The sequence below is a fragment of the Thamnophis sirtalis genome, unplaced genomic scaffold (genome assembly GCF_051295495.1).
Source record: "Thamnophis sirtalis isolate CommonGarterSnake01/CBP01778 unplaced genomic scaffold, rThaSir2_p1.2 scaffold_7, whole genome shotgun sequence".
NCBI classification, from domain to species: domain Eukaryota; kingdom Metazoa; phylum Chordata; class Lepidosauria; order Squamata; family Natricidae; genus Thamnophis; species Thamnophis sirtalis.
In genome coordinates, this window is record NW_028261387.1 from 14,939,068 (window position 1) to 14,961,564 (window position 22,497).

General features: G+C 36.9%; 1 protein-coding gene across 2 annotated transcripts in view; it reads left to right on the top strand.

The window, feature by feature from the left end:
- The window catches only part of ZNHIT6 (zinc finger HIT-type containing 6), a 45,915-nt gene extending 24,439 nt beyond the window's left edge, over window positions 1-21,476 (top strand). For both annotated transcript variants that reach the window (XM_087719355.1, XM_087719356.1), the window contains exons 9-10: window positions 11,484-11,620; window positions 20,740-21,476. In XM_087719355.1, the coding sequence (XP_087575481.1) occupies window positions 11,484-11,620; window positions 20,740-20,816 (214 nt within the window). In that variant the 3' untranslated portion in view covers window positions 20,817-21,476. The remainder of the gene's footprint in view (window positions 1-11,483; window positions 11,621-20,739) is intronic.
- Window positions 21,477-22,497: the final 1,021 nt, after the last annotated feature.

Here is a 22,497-nt window from a genome sequence, read left to right on the forward strand (position 1 = left end):
AAAAAAAAGGGGGGGGGAGAATAGATCCAAGAAACTATAGACCTATCAGCCTGACCTCAATACCAGGAAAGATTCTGGAAAAGATAATCAAGCAACGAATTAGCAAACACCTAGAAGTAAACAAAGTAATAGTCAAAAGCGAACTTGGGTTTGTCAAAAACAGATCATGCCAAGAACAGAGCTGACGTTGCAACAGCACGATGTGCGATCATGGTGCTCCGAGATCGCAGTCGAATTTCTGCCGTTGGATGGTCCACTTGTGCCTAAACCATCCGGCAGAGACGGTGATTGAGAGGGGCACCTCCTGCTGATCTCAGAGACACGGCAAAGTCCCTGAAAGATCCAGGAATAGCCTTTTTTTTCCAGCGACAGAAAATCAGCTAATGAAGCTGCTGAAGTTGGGACAGTTCCGGAACGGGAAGAAAGTGGAAAGAGAAAGTGTGTCGAATTGGTGAGGAAATTTTATCATTAGAGGAATAGACTACCCAATTTAAGTTACGTTAAGATTGAAGACAAGACTGTAGGCAGCGAGATTGATCTGCATTGAATTTAGTGTGTTGTCCAGTTTCTAAAAAAAATTTCACGGATGGAACTTTTGCAGGGGCTCCCTATTTTTTAAACTGGATGGATTAATTCTTCTTTTTTCACTTTTGCTTATACCTATGGATTAAAATTCTCCTTTTTTATAATGCTTGATTTGATTGATTGCATTGTTTTTGATCTCCATTTAAGGTTTTTTTTTCTTTCTTAAGCTTGGTATATAAAGAAGATAATAAGAAGGATTATAAAGAGGGTTGTAACAACAGGAGGAAAAGCAGTTACACTGCCACTTAGAGGCTGGAGGCTGGATACATTGTTTTTTCTTCTTTCTCTTTGATCACTTGAGATTCAAGACTCTTTCAGTTTGTTTACTGACAGTGATAGTAGGAAGAGCACAAGTTGTTTATACAGGTGCCTTTTGGAAGTTCTATCACTAGCTATTGGAGGGAAGACAACATTTTGACTTGAAAGATAATAAATGAACCTGTTTGAAGTTTATTAAAATAGCCTTGAACCCTATAGTGGTAGTGTCTGCAAAATTGAAAGAATGGCTCAGCAGGAAAAAGAAACTGTAACATTGCAATTGATTATGTTTGAAATTCAAAATCTATTAGTTGTGACAGAGAGAATTGAAAAGAGATTGGAGAATATGGAATACAAAACAGAAAAATCTGATGGAGAAACTGAGGATGTTTACCAAATGAAGAAAGTGGAGGACAGAGTTCAAAAGATGGAAGAAAAAAATGAGCAAAGAGATAAGAAAACTGTGGATATTGACAACAAAGTGAGTGTGGTTGGTAATGGCAAGAGCAGAATATGGAAAGGGGAGATAGATGGATTGGAACTCTATCCCAGACTTCAAAGCACAATAGTAGTAACAGAGGGATCTTGGAGTCCTAGTGGAAAACCATTTACATATGAGCAGGCAGTGTGCAGCAGCTGCCAAAAAAGCCAACACAGTTCTAGGCTACATAAACAGAGGGATAGAATCAAGATCACGTGAAGTGTTAATACCACTTTATAAAGCCTTGGTAAGGCCACACTTGGAATACTACATTCAATTTTGGTCGCCACAATGTAGAAAAGATGTGGAGACTCTAGAAAGAGTGCAGAGAAAAGCAACAAAGATGATTAGGGTATTGGAGACTAAAACATATGAAGAACGGTTGCAGGAACTGGGTATGTCCGGTTTAATGAAAAGAAGGACTAGGGGAGACATGAGAGCAGTGTTCCAATATCTCAGGGGTTGCCACAAAGAGGGCACCTGAGGGTAGAACAAGAAGCATTGGGTGGAAACTAATCAAGGAGAGAAGCTACTTAGAACTGAGGAGAAATTTCCTGACAGTTAGAACAATTAATCAGTGGAACAGCTTGCCTGCAGAAGTTGTGAATGCCCCAACATGGAAGTCTTTGAGAAGATGTTGGATAGCCATTTGTCTGGAACGGTATAGGGTTTTCTGCCTAGGCAGGGGGTTGGACTAGAAGACCTTCAAGGTCCCTTCCAACTCTGCTATTGTATTGTATTGCATTGCATTGCATTGCATTAATTTCCAAGCTGCAGAAGCCATTGTATCAGATACTTTTCTGCTAAAGTTCTATGTAGCTATATAACTCTTAAAAATTACTCAGTAAGGCATAACTATCCCTAAAAAGAAAATGTGTAGTTCTACAGACTCTTGCTATAATGAATTATTGAATCTTCCACAATAATTGATTAATCGGTATGTTTATAGTCTGCCCCTTCAGTGCTGTCTTTGATACCATTTCCACCCTGTTTTAAATTACAAAACTATAACTGAAGAGTGTTAAAACTATAATTTGAAAGACATCTGTGTGGAAGCAAATTGAGAATTAATTTATCTTGCCCTGCTTCTGTATAAGATCTGAATTTACTCCTTAGCAAACATCAGTAGAACTTTTGAATAAAACTTAAAGCTGTAAGGAATTGTTGAAGCATTGAAACAAAACAATTTTCTTCAGTATGTATATATGTTGGGAATAGCGATAGCCAGCTGCACAAATTAAAAATTGTGGACTTCTAACTAAAGGGGTGTTTCCAAGAAGTTTATGTGTGTTAGCGGTGACACCATACCTCAAATTTACTTCAGAGCAGTTTTTGATTATGTGACCACATATGCAAGAGTTTTGTACCATTGATTATTCAGAACATATAGCAGTAATAAACATTGGAATATTCAAAACTATACTGTATGTAGTGCCTTTCCTAACTTAGTTTCTTCCTTTCTTAGTCTAGTATTGTAACTACAGCCTCCAGAGGTTTCAACCATCTTGGATGGAAATGCTGGTTATTGTCAAACCAGAATTTATGGAGAGTGCCAGGTTGGAAAATGCTTTTGTGCTAAAAAAAATTCTGGCCTTAGTGTAATACCATACTTGGTTTTAGTAAATGCAAAACAAAATTGAACATACCCAACTGAAAACAAGTTGTTAGCATGGAATGTATTTATCCTTTCTCTAGCAATGTTATTTCCTTTTAGAATATTTAATTCTAGTCTATCCACTCAATTATTTTTAACTTTTCCTAAGAAGATGTAAACTTTCTCTATTCCTTTCAGTTTCATATTAATTTTTAAAATTCTTTATGGTATCTGCAAATCCTGTCATGTATTATTTCCTTTGAAAAGGGAGATGTATGAATAATTGACAGTTGTTTTCTGGGACTTCCCAACTTGCTGCATTTCCTCCTATTGTGTCTCAGTTTTGCATATTTTCCTACTGTACCCATTCCTGAGTTTCAATCCCATTGCACTGTTGCATTCATTAAAACAACCTTTAATGAGTGAAATGGTATTCTTGGTACTGTTCTTTATTTTATTATCTCATTGGTGATTGCTTCTGAATGAGCTTGTTCATGGACTTTGGTTTTAATCTCTAAAATACATATATTGGATGCTGTACTATTATCTTTCCTTACTCAAACTTTTGTTCCTAGCCTTGCTGCCTTATCTGTCCATGGTCTGTGACTTTTAAACTTTGTTGGAGTCTTTATAGATCTGGTTTTTACATCAAGGTAGCAGAAGGCCTGAGTTTTTTTTCATCCTTTTCAGGTTTCTCAATAGTAGCCAGAATTGCTACTATAGATGATAGATGGATGGATGGATGGATGGATGGATGGATGGATGGATGGATGGATGGATGGATGGATGGATGGATGGATAGATGATAGATAGATAGATAGATAGATAGATAGATAGATAGATAGATAGATAGATAGATGATGTATGTATGACTTGCAGTGTAAATCCAATCACATTCTGTACTTTGCACCTTGCATCTTTTCCCCCCCCCTCTGTGCTTCAAGAAGAGTGGAAAACAATACTACTTGGAAAGGAAGTTGCTCACTTGCTGGTCAAGAACTATAAAGTGAGGGGCAAGGAATCAGCTGAAATGTGGGAAGTTTGGGGGAGAAGTAGCAATGAGTTTAAAATCTTTGTGTAAAAAAAGGGCAATCAGCAGTTTGGTATTGCTTCATTCTGGTTTGCAGTAACTTGTCTAGCTGCACTGTGTTGTACGCAGGAAAGGCTTATGTCATGTCCAACCCTAGGAGCCATGTTAAGGCATATGATAAGCAGTTCTTGAGTCAATAACCAACAAATATATGATTAGCAACCTGACTAGTAATAGAATTGGCAGTTAATTTTCAGATGTTTCATGGCATTCTATTCCATGTTAAGACTAGGTTTGTGTGTCCTGTTAAGGCATATGATAAGCAGTTCCTGAGTCAATAACCAAATATATGATTAACAACCTGACTAGTAATAGAATTGGCAGTTAATTTTCAGATATTTCATGGCATTTTACTCCATGTTAAGACTAGGTTTGTGTGTCCTTACATTCAGTGTTGCATATTAATTGCATATTAATCTTGAATATTAAGGTCCTTTGTGGTAGCCATTCACCGGGGAAGAATGTTTCCCCCCCCCCAAATTTTCTGAACAAGAATGACCCACTTATAAAAAGATATGGTTCACTGATATCCAGATTGATTATTAATCCCTTTGGACCTAATTCTGAATATTGTCAGAAGTTGCAACTTAATTCAGAATACAGCTGTGATATGTTGCTTACCATAGGTACCATAGTAATTTCAGAAGAGGGTCATTGGTTTACCTGGCAAGTGGAAAGTGAAGAATGTAAGTCAATCTTAATAGGTCTGTCTCTCTCCCTTATGTATTATATAATCTTTGAAAAGTTGTCTTTATTCCATTGGCATTTAAAGCTGGCAAATCAAAACATGGCTGCCTTGGTGTATGCACCAAAATTGAGCAACTTCTTCCCAGGAGGATCTGTTCCAGAGGTGGTATTCAGCAGGTTCTGACCAGTTCTGGAGAACCGATAGCGGGAATTTTGAGAACTTTGGAAAAATGATAAATACCACCTCTGACTGGCCCCGCCCCCATCTATTTTCTGCCTCCTGAGTCCCAGCACATCAGGAAGGAATGGGGATTTTGCAGTATCCTTCCCCTGCCACCAAGCCATGCCCACAGAACCGTAGTAAAAAAAATTGAATCCTACCACTGATCTGTTCCCTCTTTTTTATTATTTTTCCTTCTAAAATCTGTTGTCCTTATAATTGTTAAAGGAACATATTTGGGGTGTCAATTAATTTTAATTGTCTTAAGCAATTTTAAATATGGAATTACTGCATAAATGAATGTTTTAGGAGGGTTTTCTGTAACTGAATTTTCAAGCTACTGTGGTTATGATAGTCAAAGCCAAGTCTCAACATTTTCCTTCTCTGGGTCACATTTTTGAAATGTTCAAAGTGTATTTGTGTGTCTGAAATTGGGTTAAACAGTCACTGAAGTGCATAGACCAATTACTTTCATGTTTTAAGAATACATTCATGTCATGTTTTGCAACACACATCTGTTCTACAAATGTCTACATATCTAGATACATTGTATAGGAACCTTTTTCTTCAGCAATGTTGCCATTTACCTAAGTAAAATATGAATTTCAGAGTTCCCTCATTATAAACATATGCACGATTCTTTATAAAAGAGAGTTTAAAAGTATCATTCTTCAGATTATGGTAATATACGCTATATGAGGGAAATGAATTGTTTAACAGTGAAGATAACTCTTACATGATCCATTTTTTTGAAAAATTGCATCCAAAACTGTGTTGATTTACAACTTCCGTTGAGAAGTATGGAAGTGGTTAAAGAGATTAGCTGAGGGGAAACAGTTGGTAATTCAGTTGACAAAGTTTCTGTGTTTTCAGGAAATTGCAATTTATTTAGTGCTTGAATCTTTTTTATGGGAATTACAGCCAAAGAATCATTCAGGTGCCAGTGTTCTTTACAAATCATCTTGAAAAGGATTGACAATTTTAAATCTTCCTCTCTGGATTATTAAATTAGTATTGAGACAAACATATACACAAAATTTCAAATAAGTTGTATAAACTAACTTTACAATCCAGTGTGTAGATTTTTCCCTTGCCAAACAACCGAGGAGTAAATCTTGATGTATTCTACTTCAGAAATCATAACCACAAGGAAGGCTTAATCACCACTTAGGAATGAATGTCCATCTGTTAGCTATTATCTTTGCTGTAATGCAGCTCCTTTGAATTAATACATGACAGGAATTGTAAGATACATACATATCTTCTTTGTTCCTTCTACCCTCCTACTTCATGAAATGAAGTCAGATATTATTATAATAACATTATAGTAACATATTATAGTAACATTGTTACTATAACCTATTCTATTAGCAGTGCACTATTTTTGACAGCCAGTGTAATACAATTACAATGCTTGCACTAGAGAGGCCCAAGTTCATTCATTTTCTTCAGATTCAGCTATGGAAGATCCTTGGGTAGCTTTGAGCTATAATTTTCTCTCACACTGACTTACTCAAAGGGCTGTTGTGGATGGAAGAATTGGAAGAATTTTGTATGCCGCCTTGAATTCCTAAGGGAAAGATGTCTTTTTTTCTTGAATCTTATGAAATGTTATACACGTGGTTCCCAAATTCATTTCTCTGAGGACTGCTCTGTAAAATATAATGGTGATCGATTGGCTGCTTTCTGGAAGCATCTTTGTCCGTATATGCTGATATCAGAATATTTTTACAAATTCTTACTCAAGAATTATTTTCCCAAGAGCAGCATTCATCTGAATACTCTACAAGATGAAGAGCAACTCCCTAACATTTTTATCTTTATCGTCAATTACAGACTACAAAATTTCCATTATTAAAACTATTGAATGCCAAAGATTGATGAAAGATTAAATCCTCCAATGCCATTGGAATGACTTAAAGGACAAAGATTGTGAGAAGCGAAAGGAATTTAAAGTTGTAATATTTGATCAGAGATAAACAATTTGAACAATATTTCTGGTAACTTCTATTGGACCTTTTATTGAAGCAGCATTGAAAAGATGACAATTTATGGTGGCTAAGACACTGAGCTTGTCGATCAGAAAGATCAGCAGTTCAGACACTGAGCTTGTCGATCAGAAAGATCAGCAGTTCATCAGTTCGAATCCCTAGTGCCACGTAACAGAGTGAGCGCCCATTACTTGTCCCAGCTTCTGCCAACCTAGCAGTTCAAAAGCATGTAAAAATGCAAGTAGAAAAATAGGGACCACTTTGCTGGGAAGGCAACAGCGCTCCATGCACCTTCAGCGTTTAGTCATTCTTTTTCCTTGTAACTTATTTTGGATTTGTTTTTACTGTGGTTACTAAAAACTTTATTAAAACTATTTAAAAATAATTACCTATTTATCCTCATTATGACAGAGAGGCTGGGTATGTATTTTTAAAATTTACTGGGAATAGCATCATCTATAAAGTTATTTTACTTTGTTAGAAATTAACAAAGACCCTTTTCTATAAGGAGACAGACAAAAAATGCACCTTTGTTACCATGGGTACTGTGAAAACTAAACAACACCTTTGCATCTTTCATTTATCTCAGAAAATTGTCTGTCAAATTGGGAGAAGATTAAGAAGCTTAAAAAGCCCAGGTTGAAAGAGACAGAGCAGATGGTAACCAACTTTATTTAGTGGGGAAAGTGAGAGAGAGAAGGAAGTAAAAGCTTTAAAAGAGGACAAAACTGTGAGTCAAATGGACTAGCACAGCACTAAAGAGTACAAATTATGATCCAGCAGTAAATACTTGTTGTATCCTATCTTTTGAGTCATTATCATGTTTAGCCAAACATGATTAGCTAAAGATTAATATATAACCTTCTGGTCTCTTCTTAGCTTCCTTTCATTCCTTCCTTCCTTCCCACTGATCATGGAAATTAGATGTCAACAAGAATGTAAGAGATAACGCTTTGTTATAAAAGCTGTGGGAGCTGGTTTTTTCTAATATGAAAAATAGTCAAATCTGACATTCTCATCCCTATAGTTTACTTTGAAACATCTAACCTAGGCTGCGTGTTGTTTTAGCAGTGTTGAAAGTCTGAGGTAGAATTGATGATAAATTGAATAAACAAGGTATTTCAAGGCTTGTTTAAGTACTGAATAATTTATGTTGCAGGGAAACAGAACTATATTTTTAATGGAAAGAGGGATAACCAAGGAATTAAAAATAAAACAGGGCAATAAGTTTAGTTAGTGACATTACTGTTAAGAAAAACTCTTCTCCTCTCTTATAATTCTTTAGCTCTTCACACTCTTCCAAAGGTTTGGGTATTAGCCAGAAGTTGTCCCTGTCTGTCAACCAATGAAGTTTACTTAAAACTAGGCCTTGGTGATCTAACACTTGAATAATTTACTATCATAAAATAGTTTAAAGTACAAATGTTTTATGCTCTGCCAAGCTGGATGCTAAGGATGTTTTGTCTAAAACATGAGATAATGGAAAGTGTATTGTGGCATGTGAATGACTTTAGCCTTTTGGTGGTAAATGTTTGCTTAACCAGAAAAGAATGTATGGAGATTCTTGCCAGTGGAAAGGTACCGCTGTTCTTTGTATTAAAGTACTGTAAATAAATCAGTAAATATGTTTCTCCTCATATGCTGTTCCAAATGTTATGAAAGCGTTCTTTGAATTTAAAATTCAAAGCTCTTATCCTTTTAAAAAAAAAAAATGGGTTTAGGAAGAACTGGTCATAATTACTTGAGGTAAAAAAAATATAAAACAAATTATTTTCATGATGATTGAAGTTGGAGTGAAAGGAAGTAACTCTTGCATAAAGTTCTTTCTTTCCAAACCAGGAAATGCAAGTTGCATTACTGTATTTTAATTGAATTTGGACCATTAAAGTCTAACTCTAAGAACTTTATCAAAAATACTAACCTGTGCCCTGTTGTTACTGTTAAGGAATTCTATAGCAGAAACAGTCCATACAAATCCAGATTAGGATAATTGTATATTTGATATTGGACCTGGTGCCTTCTGGATCCCTCAGACTGCCACAATGGTTTTAAGAACAAGATAGTCATTTAATAATTATAATTTCACTTAGGCATGTATGTCTGTTCATTTGGGGCTTGGGGCATTAGCTTTCTCATTATTTTCCTATGAAAAGTTTATTCTATAAACTTTACACATTGGTAATTGTAAAAAAAGTAGCTAAATACAAATTATTAGAGTTATTTAGAAATACTCTATTGTTTACTTATTTCTGTAAATGCATCATCCCGGGGAACGAGGGAGGACCTGGTATATGGAATTGGTGCTAGATCCAAGTCATTTGGATAATTCTAAAAACACGAAAAAATGGAATTTTACTTTCAGGAATTCAGTTTGCAGTTGTTGATATGAGAAGTTCCAATGAGATTAAACTAAATTACAGTATTGCAATTTGAATTCTGCTTCCACAAACAACCATTAATTCTTCCCAGCAGTATCATTTTGCTATGTAACAGTGTTCTATGAACTTTATTGTATATTAATTAAACTTTCAAAATTTGGTGCATAGAGTGCTTTGCTGAATATTGCTAGATCATTATTGGGAAATTGAAAGAGCAATTTATTACTGAGATAATTTTCTAATCTTCTTTCTGCTTCTCTAATGGTATATAACTTATGGGCCCATCTCTCTCTAGAAAATCCAGTGAAATAAAGGGATAATAACACCTTTTAAAAAGATGCTTTCAGCTATATGGCCACCATGCAACTTTTTTAAGGCAGTAACATTGATTTTGCTTCGATACTCAAGGGATTAGATCAGTGGTGGGTTTCAATTTATTTTACTATTGGTTTGCTTGTGCATATGCAGAAGTGTCCGGGCAGGTGGGTGGAGCCTCCCGCCACCGCCACTACCAATTTGCCCAATCCGGGGCAAACTGGCAGAAATCCACCTCTGGATTAGATGTAACAAAATCAAAGTCATTAGTCATTTTTCTTAGTTGGTGGACTGTTAGATTCAATAAGCTGCCAATAATGGTGAGCTATTAGATTCAATAAACTCTAGAAATTGAATGAAATTACATGAATGGAGTGTCTTTCAGTTGCAAGTGTTGGATTAAAAGCTCTTGTGATACAACTTTCTGCACATCAAAAGTGTAAGGTAAAACTACTGTGTCATTTTTGCAGAGAATTGTAGAAGGGGGCGCTTGTAATCCTACCTTGCATCATCCATAGAGAGAAATGTATCAATTTTATTTGTGTTCTACCTGTGTGTGTTCAGTTCATACTACATGTCTTATCTTTGTTTATCATTACAATTCACATTACATTAACAACAAAAAGGCACTTCAGTGTATCTGTTTGGTGCATTCTAGCACAAACAGATCCCGCATCAAATTATAGTGGAAGACTTTAATTTATGTTCCATGTGTAGGAGGAAAAATCCCAAGCATTTTACATATTTCTCCCTTACAACATTACTGTTATTTTTATCATTTTGATTTCTACTACTGCTTATAATTTTAGCATGTTGTAACTTACCCAGCGTCTTCTGAGATAGGCAGCCTATAAAATCTGTAAAACAAAATGAATAAATAAATGTTCTGTATTTTAAAATAGCTAAATTATTTGTTATATTATCTATATAATCGTTTAATGTGGGTGTATGCTGTTCTATTCAGACAGATTGGTTTTATTCCTGCATTGAGCAGTGGGATTGGACTTGATCACCTAAACTACTTTCCATTTTTTTGTTTCAAACAAAAACTAAATGTGGAACATATTTAGTCAGAAAGTCATGGCCTACTGTTAAAAGATATTTTCATCTAAGTGAATTGAACTTTGGCAAGAGTTATAATAAAAATGCTAAAAGTATTCTTGCTATTTGAAAAATCCTAACACACACACACACACACACACACACACATATATATATATATATATAGAGAGAGAGAGAGAGAGAGAGAGAGAGAGAGAGATGTTTCAAAATTTAAATCCATTGATTAAGACTTCATGGCCTGAAAATCTGAAATGTGATACATATTTACTCAAAGGCATTCTCTTTTCTAAAGAAATGTTAAGTAAAATAGTTGTAACTCTCCCTCCCCCTTTCTTTCAGACAATGCTACATAGCTAAGTTATTTCAACATCATAAGCAAAGCCCAAATTTGGTATTCCTGTAGCTGGAAAAGAAAAAAAAACTTATGTTGGAACATCCTAAAAATGGACTGTTTATAAAGGCCAACAATATGGAATTGCACATTGCAACAGAATGCTGGGTTGTAAGAGATTTATTATTACCTCATATTTGAATAAATTTTAGGGAATTTCCATTGATAGCCTGAAATACACGTCTCTCTCTATGGAATATAAGGTGAATTAGCACTGCATTAAAATATGTCTTGGAAAGGGACTCACCAAAGTACTAAACATATTTTCACATCTCCTAGAAAGCTGGAGTTTGATCAGCAAACCTGTTTTTAGGCTGACATCTGATGAGAGCAAGTGAAGATTTGTTCCTGAAAAAAAGTCATATTGTTTTTATGTTGGAAAAATCAAATCTCTGTATAATACTTACAATGCTTATTATCCTTTTCAAAAGGTATCAAGAATTGGATGCCAATAAAAGCCTTCTAGACAATTTGAAAGGGAAAGTTATCATTGAATATCCAACTCTGCATGTGGTATTGCGGAAACTCACAGCAGATATGGTGATTCTTGGCCAGAATGTAAACAAAGGTATTTGTTGTATATTCTAAATAATATCTGATGCAGTGAATAAACATGTACTTAGGTAGTGGTCTATGAATATCATCACCATCATATACAGCAAATACATGATTGGCATACAGTAGAACCTCTGGTCACGACCATAATTCGTGCCATAATTTTGGTCGCAGCCCGATTTAGTCATGACCTGAACCTAATTTTGGAAATTTGGTGCTCACAAAAAAAGATGGTGCAGAAGGAAAAATCGGCGGGGGAGCGGGGATGTGAATTTTTTGGTCGGAACCTGATTTGGTCGTGGTCCAAAGCGTTCATGACCAGAGGTTCTACTATATATGTTTATTCTTTCTGTTTAAATTTCATGTAACTTAATTGTTGTAATAACTCACTAGAACATTTTTCCCTTATTTGCTTATTTATTTTGTGGGACAAGACGTTACAGTTCTGATTTCTAAGTAATTGAATTTTATAGGATAAATGCTTTACAAATATTCTTCCAGATAATTCTCTAGTATAGCATGTGTTTCAATATGTGCAGTTTTCCAGAACAGATGACCCTTCTTAATTGGAAGTCTATGTATTCCACAGAGCATCAAATGTTCAAAGTATTTCTGGCTATAAATTCTGCTTTGTGTAGGATGTAGCCATTAAAATCCAGTTGAGAACCTGGTGTCTTCAGGGGCTATTAAACTTTAATTCCCAGGCATGCTCATAACAATTCAGCAATTACTAAAAGGCCTTGCCCATTAATTTTTTAAATAAAAGTTGAAAACTATTGGTATAAGATTAGTGTGATGGAATGAATAAAGTATATACACTCTGACATCCTGTCACATGATCTCTCAGTCATAGACTGCATTAGTCCTATAATCTGAGGCTGAGAAAGAGCTGGGGGATTAAAAATATTTTTTTTTGTACACGGGAAGGAAAGTTGACATGAGCAAGTAGGGGGCAGGAAGTCACTAGCGTTGGAATTGGACTTGGTGGGAGAAAACAAAAATGGGTAACCCAAAAGGTACTCAATTCAATTGGGACTCAAACTTCGTTGGTTCCCAGCATCCCTAGTAGTTTTCAAACTGCATGCCATGTCATTCCATCGTGCCACGTTCCATGGTACCAGAACAAACTCACCGTCACTGTCCCATGCAATAGCATAGCAATAATATCTTAGGCTTATACACCACCACATAGTGCTTTATAGCACTCTCTGGGCAGTTTACAATGTAAAAACATTATTTGTATATTGTAAATAATTTATTAAGTTGTAAAATATCCTGTGGCACCCCTGTAAATTTTCTTCAGTGCTCCAAGTCACCATACAGCACAGTTTTGGAATCATATGGCTAGGACACAAAGAAATAGGCAGTCTTGAGCTGCTGAAGAGTTACCATATTTTTCAGTTTATACGGTGCACTCCCTCCCCCAAAGTGGATGGAACTGTCTGTGTGTCTTATACAGCGAATGTTGCCGAAGCCCCGTCCACCCGCCGGCCCCCACCATTTAGCCTCTGCTTCCCAGCAATTTGCCTCCTTGCAGCAAACAGCCTGGTCAGCTTCAGCATAGCCTGATTTAGCACGAGCAGATGATTGGTGGTTGGATCTGCCTCCCGGAATACCGCTTATCACAGTGATGGCCAACCTTTTCCAAACTGAGTGCCCAAAGCGTACATGTGTGCATGTGTGTCCGAACCCCCAAAATACAATGCATGTGCGGTCCTGCACATGTGTCCCACCCACATCACATAAGGCCCCAGCATTTATTCCATCTCCCTGTGCGTGCATGCATGCCCCCTGCACATGCACGGCAGAGACCCAACAACCAGCTGTCCAGTGGGAGGTGTGCGCGCATGCATGGTGGAGCTGAACTAGGGCGATGGCTCGCGTGCCCACAGAGAGGGTGCTCCATACCACCTGTTGCACAAATGCCATAGGTTCGCCACTACAGGCCTATGAGCTGTTCCAGGCTGTGGGAATCGCCACTGCCACCTATTGCTGCCTCTGCATGCACCATTTTTGACCTCCGCGTGTCTCATTTTCGGCCATTCCAGGCAGTGCTACTGCCTATCCCCACCACCTGGAAAAGGCCGAAAATGGGGCGTTCAGAGGCCAAAAATGGGGCATACGGAGGCAGTAATAAGTGGCAGCAGTGACGGGCTGCAATGGTGGCGATGGGTAGTGGCAATCCCACAGCCTGAAACAGCTGTTTACTGCAAGGAAACAAATTGCTGGGAAGCAAAAAAAAATTTTTGTTTTTCTCCCCAAAAGCTAGGTGCATCTTATAGTCTGAAAAATACGGTATATGTTCCAAGGTGACTGAAGAGCACCAAAAATATCAGCAAATTATATCTGAATTTGATAGGATTGAGTAAATGTTATGGATTTTCCATTGGTTTTCTGAAATTCACTTCTTTCTTTATGGAATAAGGGTGAATTAGCATTATGCAAAGGAAGAAAATGGTACAGCATAGGATCTATCTAACCAACACAGATATCCAGAGAGAGAGGAAGATGCATGTACTAAAAAGATAAAAGTTATACTGGAAAGAGATTTCCAGTAAGCTTGATTAACTGTAAAAAAATTAGCAGCAAACATATTTTAGGGGAACCTCACTCATTTCAACAGTAATGGTACTGTTGCCAGCATATGGTGAATCTCTAAATCATCATAAATTATTTGACATCAGAAGCCAGAAGGTAAAGGAGAGTTAAATTTTGTTTGGATGCTGAACCCCACTTGTATTTCTGTCCAGCTGAAAAAATAAATTTTACATAAAAACAAATCTTTCTTTTCTTGATACACCATACATTTAAAAACAAACTGACTCAATTCAGGAAAAAAAGCCCTTGTATGCTTTTCTTTTTCTGATCAATCCAATACATTTCTGGTGGTATAGTTATTAAGATGTTTCTTGGTAGAATTATACAGATGTTGGTGACATTCTAGTTTTTATTCTGTTTCTCAGTGCTCATTATTGGCTGTAGTTTTTCCATTAGTTCTATTTCAGTAAAATAAGTGGTCCTTACTAGGGGGTGTGGATTCCTTTCTGTATGTAAAATTACTTGATCTCATTTGAGCAAGAGTTAATAAGGCTATGAAAGGAGAATTGGGGTAAGCTGGAAGGCACAAGGAGTCGGATGATGAGCACATCAGGAAATGAGTGATCACACACTATGACATCAACAGCCAGGCATTTAGGCAGTCCCGATTACAATATCTTTGGCTCCAATTCCACAGCATTATGTTGAAATACTGAAATGTGCAGAGATATCAGGACTTAACAGTTTTCTGCATGAATTAGAAATCTAAGAAAATCCTTAATGCAATACCACCTGACAAAATTATTTTATTAGCTGTTATTAAAATTGCATATGTTGCTTTCTTAATACGTGCAATGAAATACAGTCATGTCATAATTTATGATTTCCGTCACTTTTTGCCACAAAGATATTGCCCTGAAAGGAAGGCAATTTTAGATGACCTCTTAAGGAAAAATAACAAAGGAAAGTAATTCTGTGCAAAGTCCCAACTTGGCAGGCCAAACATTTTTATTTCAGCTGAAACCTCAACTCTCAGTCATAGACCTGTGGAAGTGATTCTCTCCGTGGCACAACAAAACCGCGGTCCACTAAAGCGCGCCCGATTAAAGCGCGTCGCTGACGTCATCAGCAGTGCGACAACAACGACCGCGGGGAAAAAAGGGTGCTTTAAAAAGCGTTTTTAAAGCAAGCCGATTCACGTAAAGGTAAGGGTTAGGGTTAGGTTAAGGGTTAGGGTTAGGTTTAGGGTTACGTTAAGCGTTAGGGTTAGGTTAAGGGTTAGCGTTAGGTTTAGCGTTAGGTTAAGGGTTAGGTTTAGGGTTAGGTTAAGGGTTAGGTTTAGGGTTAGGTTTGGGGGGGTTAGGTTTAGGTTTACGCATTAATTTTAGCTTTACCGCTCACAGCGTGCTTTTTTCGTCGCACTGTGATGACATCAGGTAGGTGGTTTCGTCGAGCGCGCTTTAGTCGACCGCGGTTTTGTGGTGGAACCATTCTCTCAGTATATGTTTGCGTATATTTTTTATGTACGTCCCTCTATCAGAAATGAGGGAAACCCTTTTGTGTTGAGCAACACAAGATAAAGACAATTGCAAATCTAGCAATCACATCCACGGTTATTGCCAGTGGTGTGTTTTTCTGAAATATGGAGATGCATCATAGCACATAACCATATCTCATTGGACCTGTTGAAACGGAGATATTATTTTTCTCTTACTGACTTCTCATCTGAGGAAACCAGAGTTCCTATGTCACACGTTAATAGTTTCTTTAGGATAAGCTTAAAGGGCATTTGTTCCATTTTCATCTTTCTTTACTTTGATTATAGAAATAGTTTTACCAGCAAAATAAAAAGGGATGAAATAGGATTCTAAGAATGAGGGGGAGAGCTCTTTTTCCATGCCCCAAAGATATTCTTTAGATCAGTGTTTCTCAACCTTGGCAACTTGAAGATGTCTGGACTTCAACTCCCAGAATTCCCCAGCCAGCAAATGCTGGCTGGGGAATTCTGGGAGTTGAAGTCCAGACATCTTCAAGTTGCCAAGGTTGAGAAACACTGCTTTAGATCTTCCATTTAGACGATGAGGATGAGTCCTCAGTTCTCATTTGACTTCAAGACAAGTTGTCATAGTGATGCTGGGATGAGGATGCCACCAAAACATGTTGGAGAAGGCAGGAATTTTTTCCCTGTGCAAGAAACAGAAAAAAAATATATGAATCTGTTTATTGCTGAAAAGCTTTTCTCAAGATTTTTGGTTTGAAAATCTTTACCTGCAGTTCTACTGAAGTTTTCTTTAAGCAAAGAAACAGAGAAAGCACTGCTGGGTTTGACTTCTAGATTTTTTTTAAACTTCTGTATAATAGCTCTCCTTTGAGTGACATGACTATGGGTGGGGAAGGAGGGGAGGCTTAGAATGAAGGAACTGGCAACATTCCAAGATGCTGGGCCACTTTTTTTCTCCCATAGAAAGATTAGGAGATTGTTTTGATTTTTTTTCTTCTTCTCCTCAGCCCTTGGACAGACCTGGCCCATTTTCAATTCAGTCTTTCTCTTGGAGAATTCTGCCCCCAGACCAAGTTTCTGTTCAGTTTTCAAAAGACTTTCCTGCTGAGCCCCTTTACATAATTGCTCTCCATCACTCCTTGAGTTAGAAAAATAAAATTAAAAGGAAAGACATGCTCAGAAAGTTTCTACTCCGCAACTGTCCTGGCCAATTTTTTTTTTCCACAGTAGACATCCTTCCTCTTGAAGGAGATAAGCGGCCTCTGTAGTGGCTGAAAGGAAAAGAGTATCTGATTATGTGGAGAAGTACATAATTTAAGCTAATTCTTTTGAAATGCTCCATTTTCTCTAAACACCTCAAGAAAGCCGCCTTGATGGAAACGAAAAATGAGGAAATTACCTGCAGACTTTCTTAGAAAAAGAAACAACTCTTTTCTTTTTCTTTTCTTTCTCCAAGCTTTATTTAAGATTAGCATAGAAGCTGATGCTCGCATTAGATTTTGGAAGCAATTATTCAGCTGTTCCATAAATTGGTTCCCATTTTAGAAAAAGAAAGGGGAAGGTTTTTATTTTTACAGTATCCGTCAATAATGTGTCGTTCTGATAATGGGCATTTTTTATGCCTTGATTGTTGAAAGCTCAGAATGAAAAAAAAACGTTCTGCTGCAAATAATTGAAACAGTATCATAAAGGCTTACTTTCATATTCACATCAAATTTATTTAGGTCTTTTTTCAGGTCCTCTGTTTTAATTACTTTTAATTACGAATTAATTCCTTGTATTACAACCATTCATTTACTCACAATTCGAATTTGCAACAGCACTGAAAAAAGTAACATGACTTTTCCACACTTACCAATTGTTGCAGCATCCCCATGATCACATGATCAAATTTCAGATGCTTGGCAACTGGCATGTATTTATGATGGTTGAGAGCCGAGGTGGCGCAGTGGGTAGAGTGCAGTACTGCAGGCCACTTCAGCTGACTGCTGACTGCAGTTCGGCGGTTCAAATCTCACCGGCTCAAGGTTGACTCAGCCTTCCATCCTTCCGAGGTGGCTGAAATGAGGACCCAGACTGTGGGGGCGATATGCTGACTCTGTAAACCGCTTAGAGAGGGCTGAAAGCCCTATGAAGCGGTATATAAGTCTAACTGCTATTGCTATGGTTACATTGTCCCAGGGTCATGTGATCACCTTTTGAGACCTTCTGCAAGCAAAGTCAATTGGGAAGCCAGATTCTCTTTAACAAATGCAGTGATTCACTTAACAGTTAGGGCAAGAAAAGTTGTAAAATGGGACAAAACTCACTTAACCATTGTCTTGATTAGCATGCATTTTGGGTTCAGAGCCAAGGTGGCGCAGTGGTTAAATGCAGCACTGCAGGCTACTGCTAGATCAGCAGTTCAGCGGTTCAAATCTCACCGGCTCAGGGTTGACTCAGCCTTCCATCCTTCCGAGGTGGGTAAAATGAGGACCCAGATGGTTGGGGGCAATATGCTGACTCTCTGTAAACCGCTTAGAGAGGGCTGAAAGCCCTATGAAGCGGTATATAAGTCCACTGCTATTGCTATTGCTATTGCTAATTGTGGTCAAAAGTCAAGGACTACCCCTATACAACTATACCCTAGGTCCTTTGATTTTATGGTGCAAAGATTCTCCTTCTACCTCAATAAAACAATACAGTGACAGGATTCACTACTGTGTTGAGAGAAGGGAAATCAGAACTTCTGAATCTCTTGAAACAGAAGTGTGTAATTTATACATGCCTCACTACAAGAAGAATCAGGAAATAATGTAAACAGAGGACAGAATTGATTCCGATTGAGCCATGAAAGCCAAAATGCTTATCTTTCTTGAACTAGATAAAATTTTAAAGCCACTTAGATCAAGTCTTCTCCATTAAGATTTTTTCCTTTTCCAAGGTTTCAAGGCTTCTGTAGCTAAACCACTTTGAAATTAGTCAAAATAGTTTATAAAATCACTGCCAGAAGTGATATCATATTCTTTATTTCCAGACATTTTTCTGCCAGTAGAATATATAGTAAGAAAAGAAAAGTGCGCCTGAGGTAATATCAGATCAACATATAATCTCTTTCAGCAAGCTTTAAAATCTTCCATTTCTTTGAGCAGACATAATTCTAGGAAACCAAATAGACAAGTATCAATCTCAAATGAATGAAAGGTCATTTTCTGAATAATGATCCAAATCACCCTTCCATCTGGGGCTAATGTTGAAATTCAATGTGATTCTGAAATTCCAGTCATTAGGATTCATATCGCAGACGTTTTTGACATTAAAGCCTGAGTTCAGACACCAAATATCAGACTATCAGAATAAATTGCAGAAAAAGGAAATAACAGGTTTTCTTTGGCATGGTAATTGTATTTAGTTTTTGTCCTAAATGTCATAACTATATCTCAGAGAACTTCTTCCCATACTTTTCCAGCATACATATAGGGGCATATATGAGAGGGGAGGAATCATCTTGGATGAAACAATAATTACAATATTCTTTTAGAACCTAAAACAAATAGTAAAAGGAATGCTGAACTTTATCAAAAATAGCTATCCTTTTCATGAAGCCTGACCAAGCCCACAGAATATCTACCACTACTTTGGTAGTATTACTTTCTGGCAATTCCATTGCCAGAAGCATTCTGATCCATTGAGTAGCAGATGAGTGGGTCCCTAGAAATCGGCTCTTAAGGAACTGCTGTCAATAATTAGGGGCATTTGATTATTGGTGCAGATTTAATTTTTGGGGTTGACATATAGTATCTATATACTGCTAAAACTCTTGTGTTTCTAATTTTCAATTGAGCAAAACAGTGCATCATAGAGCAATAATTTTTGGACCAAGCTACTTTAAGTGGCTACCTTTTAGAATGTGTCTAAAAACTGGGACTCTGTACTCTCCTGGGATTGAAATTTTTAAAAGTTGTGGTGGTCCCACAAGCCAGAGCAGGAAATGTGATTGTCATTTCCAAATTACCTGACAGTATTCCACAATTCATTGGGGAAGCCAGCAGCCTAAACTCAGTTGTGATCGCTGATATTTCTGCAAGCTTTCAGAAGCCTGAAAAGTGTAGCGAGGGTACAGCATAGGTTGGAGAAGTGCGCGGGGATATCCTGTGGGTCAGGACAGTGCAGGAAAGTGTGAGTAGCCAGCATGAAAGTAGGGGGACTAAAGAATGGTGTACAGGTGGGGGAGACTTACTCAAGCAACTTGTAATGTTCCCTGTAGTTTCCTCATTGACTTCCTCCCTGCAAGCTTTCCATAAGCAAAATCAGTGGGGAAGACGGCAGGAAATTGCAAGTCTAAAGCCAGTAGGCAAGTAAGTGGCTGCTGCCACGAAGTGGAAGTTACAAGGGATTGCACAAGAAGTGTGACAAGGATTGGGGAGGGTGTGCAATGGGTAAAGTCAGTGAGGGTACCTGAGAAGTGTGGCAAGGGTGCAGCATAGATTAAGGGGGGATAGGGCAGGGAGGGGACACAAGGATGTTGCATGGGTTTGTGTGACTGAGTATAAGGGCTAGTGCACAATTATTAGTTAATTGAAACAATGACCCAAATGGGTCCGTATAGATCATTCTGTTTTTCCTCTGTTCCCCACTTTGTTAGTTTTAAGACATTAGCATGTTCCCCTAGATTAAAGATTTGAAACTATCTTAATTGATCAGAGGTTAACAGAACTTTTTTTTTCGCTGTTAGCAATGTGGTCCTTATTTAGCAAACACAATTTGCAACAAGGAATTCAGTTGTTAAGTGAAGTGGTTGCTAAGTGAAACAACGACTGTGCTTATGATCTTACTTCAGCTTTCCTTTGTTTTACAGATTTAGGAAGGGCTTATATGCAAGGGTGAGTTCCAAAGTTACTTTTTCATCACCATTGTAACTTTGAAGAGTTGTTGTACAAGGAATTTGCTAAATGAGAACTACCTGTATTATTTTGAGAACTACAATTTTATAGCCAATCCAGAAATTCTGCATTCTATAATGGTGTGATTATAGATAGGCACATTAGTGGCAGATGCAACTAGATTGAGTAAATAACAAATACTGTATAAATATATTTCTTTTTCCCCTTTAGAAATCAATATATCTAACGAAGACATGATTAAAGAAAATTCTTCTGAGGAAGAAGGGGAAATCCATGATAGCTCCTGAAGATATCAGTGGAATGCAGATTGGAGTATTATATTACATGTATCATTATGAGGAGATATTCAGCAAATATATTTGTTTTGAATGTTATTTTTTTGTTTTAAAAAAAAATCAAAATCTATAATCACTGAAAAACTATACAGATTGAACAAATAAATTCAATAAAGATTAAAGGATCAACTGCACAATAGAATTTTATAGAATTTGCAAGCTTGCTTTATTTATTTTTTATTTTCACTTCTTGATCTCAGTTAGTGTAAATATTTGTTGTATGTTCATGTCCCTAACCAACCTAGCTTCAAGATCTTATAGATATATCATAAATACGTTAAAGAATCAGGTAGCCAAAACATCTCTTTATGCCACTCCTTGCTTTTATTTTAAATACAGTTTTATCATTTATGGTTTTCATCATATTCAAATATTCAGTCAGCTTTTAGATTTATTGTGTGTTTACTCCTTTTCTTTATGTTAAAACCATGTATTCAAAGAAAACCTATTTTTAAAGTAGATATTCATCAAGATATTTGTAAATGGCTCAATCACTTCTCTACTTTCATTTTTCATCCATCCATTCACATCACCTAGTAGAATATTTTTCCACTTGATTGCCTTAACTCAATATTGCACAATTTTTTTCACAAATATTTCCATTAATAAAGCCATTCCTGAGAGCAAAACATGTGTCAACCCACAATCATCCCATTGATACTCTGTGACATATATTTTAATTCATAATTCTTCTTACATTTCTACTTTCCTGTCTGATTCAGCTTAATCTTAATTCCGATCTATTATATCCTTCCCCTTTCTTCTTGTTTCACGTGCTCACAATGTATCAATTTTTAATTTTTATTTCATGAATTAACTCATGCTTCTCCTGTATAGCAAGTTGCAATCTTCCACATGCCTTAAGGAGTTAAAAATATTAACTTTTCCTATCCGTCATAATTTGATCCACTGAAGCTTTCACATAATGCTTTTTAATAAGATAAAGAAGACAGAGGGTTCCACATGCAGCATTCCTTACTGTAAAGATGGTACTAGTGAGCTTTAACATATTTTAGTTAGTAAATCACAAGCACATCCAGTTTTACTCCAAGAAAGTTCTAGCTATTTTAAAGAAGATATAGGATAACCATATTGGCAGAGTCAACAAAATGAAGAAATGTGACGCTTCATTTTTTCAAGGTCAAGTTGTTGCCATTTGTTGTGGTAAATATGTTTTGCCACAACAAACGGCAACAACCTGACCTTCAAAAAGGTCAATTTGGGAGTGGGGGAAAGTTATTGAGGATCATGAGTCAGAATGTAGTTAATCCATTTGTTGCCTTTGTTGTTCTCGGGTCATTTGTTGTTGATTAACAGTTTTGGAATGTAGGGAAGGAACCTAGAATAGCTGGAAAAATCTAAACAGCTCTAATTATTTGCAAAGGTATGATATTGAAATACTAAACTGGCTCAATCATTCAGCTCAACACTGGCATGCCTCTCAGGTAATGACTTATAGCTCCAATACTTAAATGTTACTAATTTTTTTAGTCACCGTCTATCACATAATTCATGGAGTTATAGGATATCTTAATAATATGGTCATTAGGAATAACTAAAAAAAGATGTTGAGATTCTAGAAAGAGTGCAGAGAAGAGCAACAAAGATTGTAAGGGATCTGGAGGCTAAACCA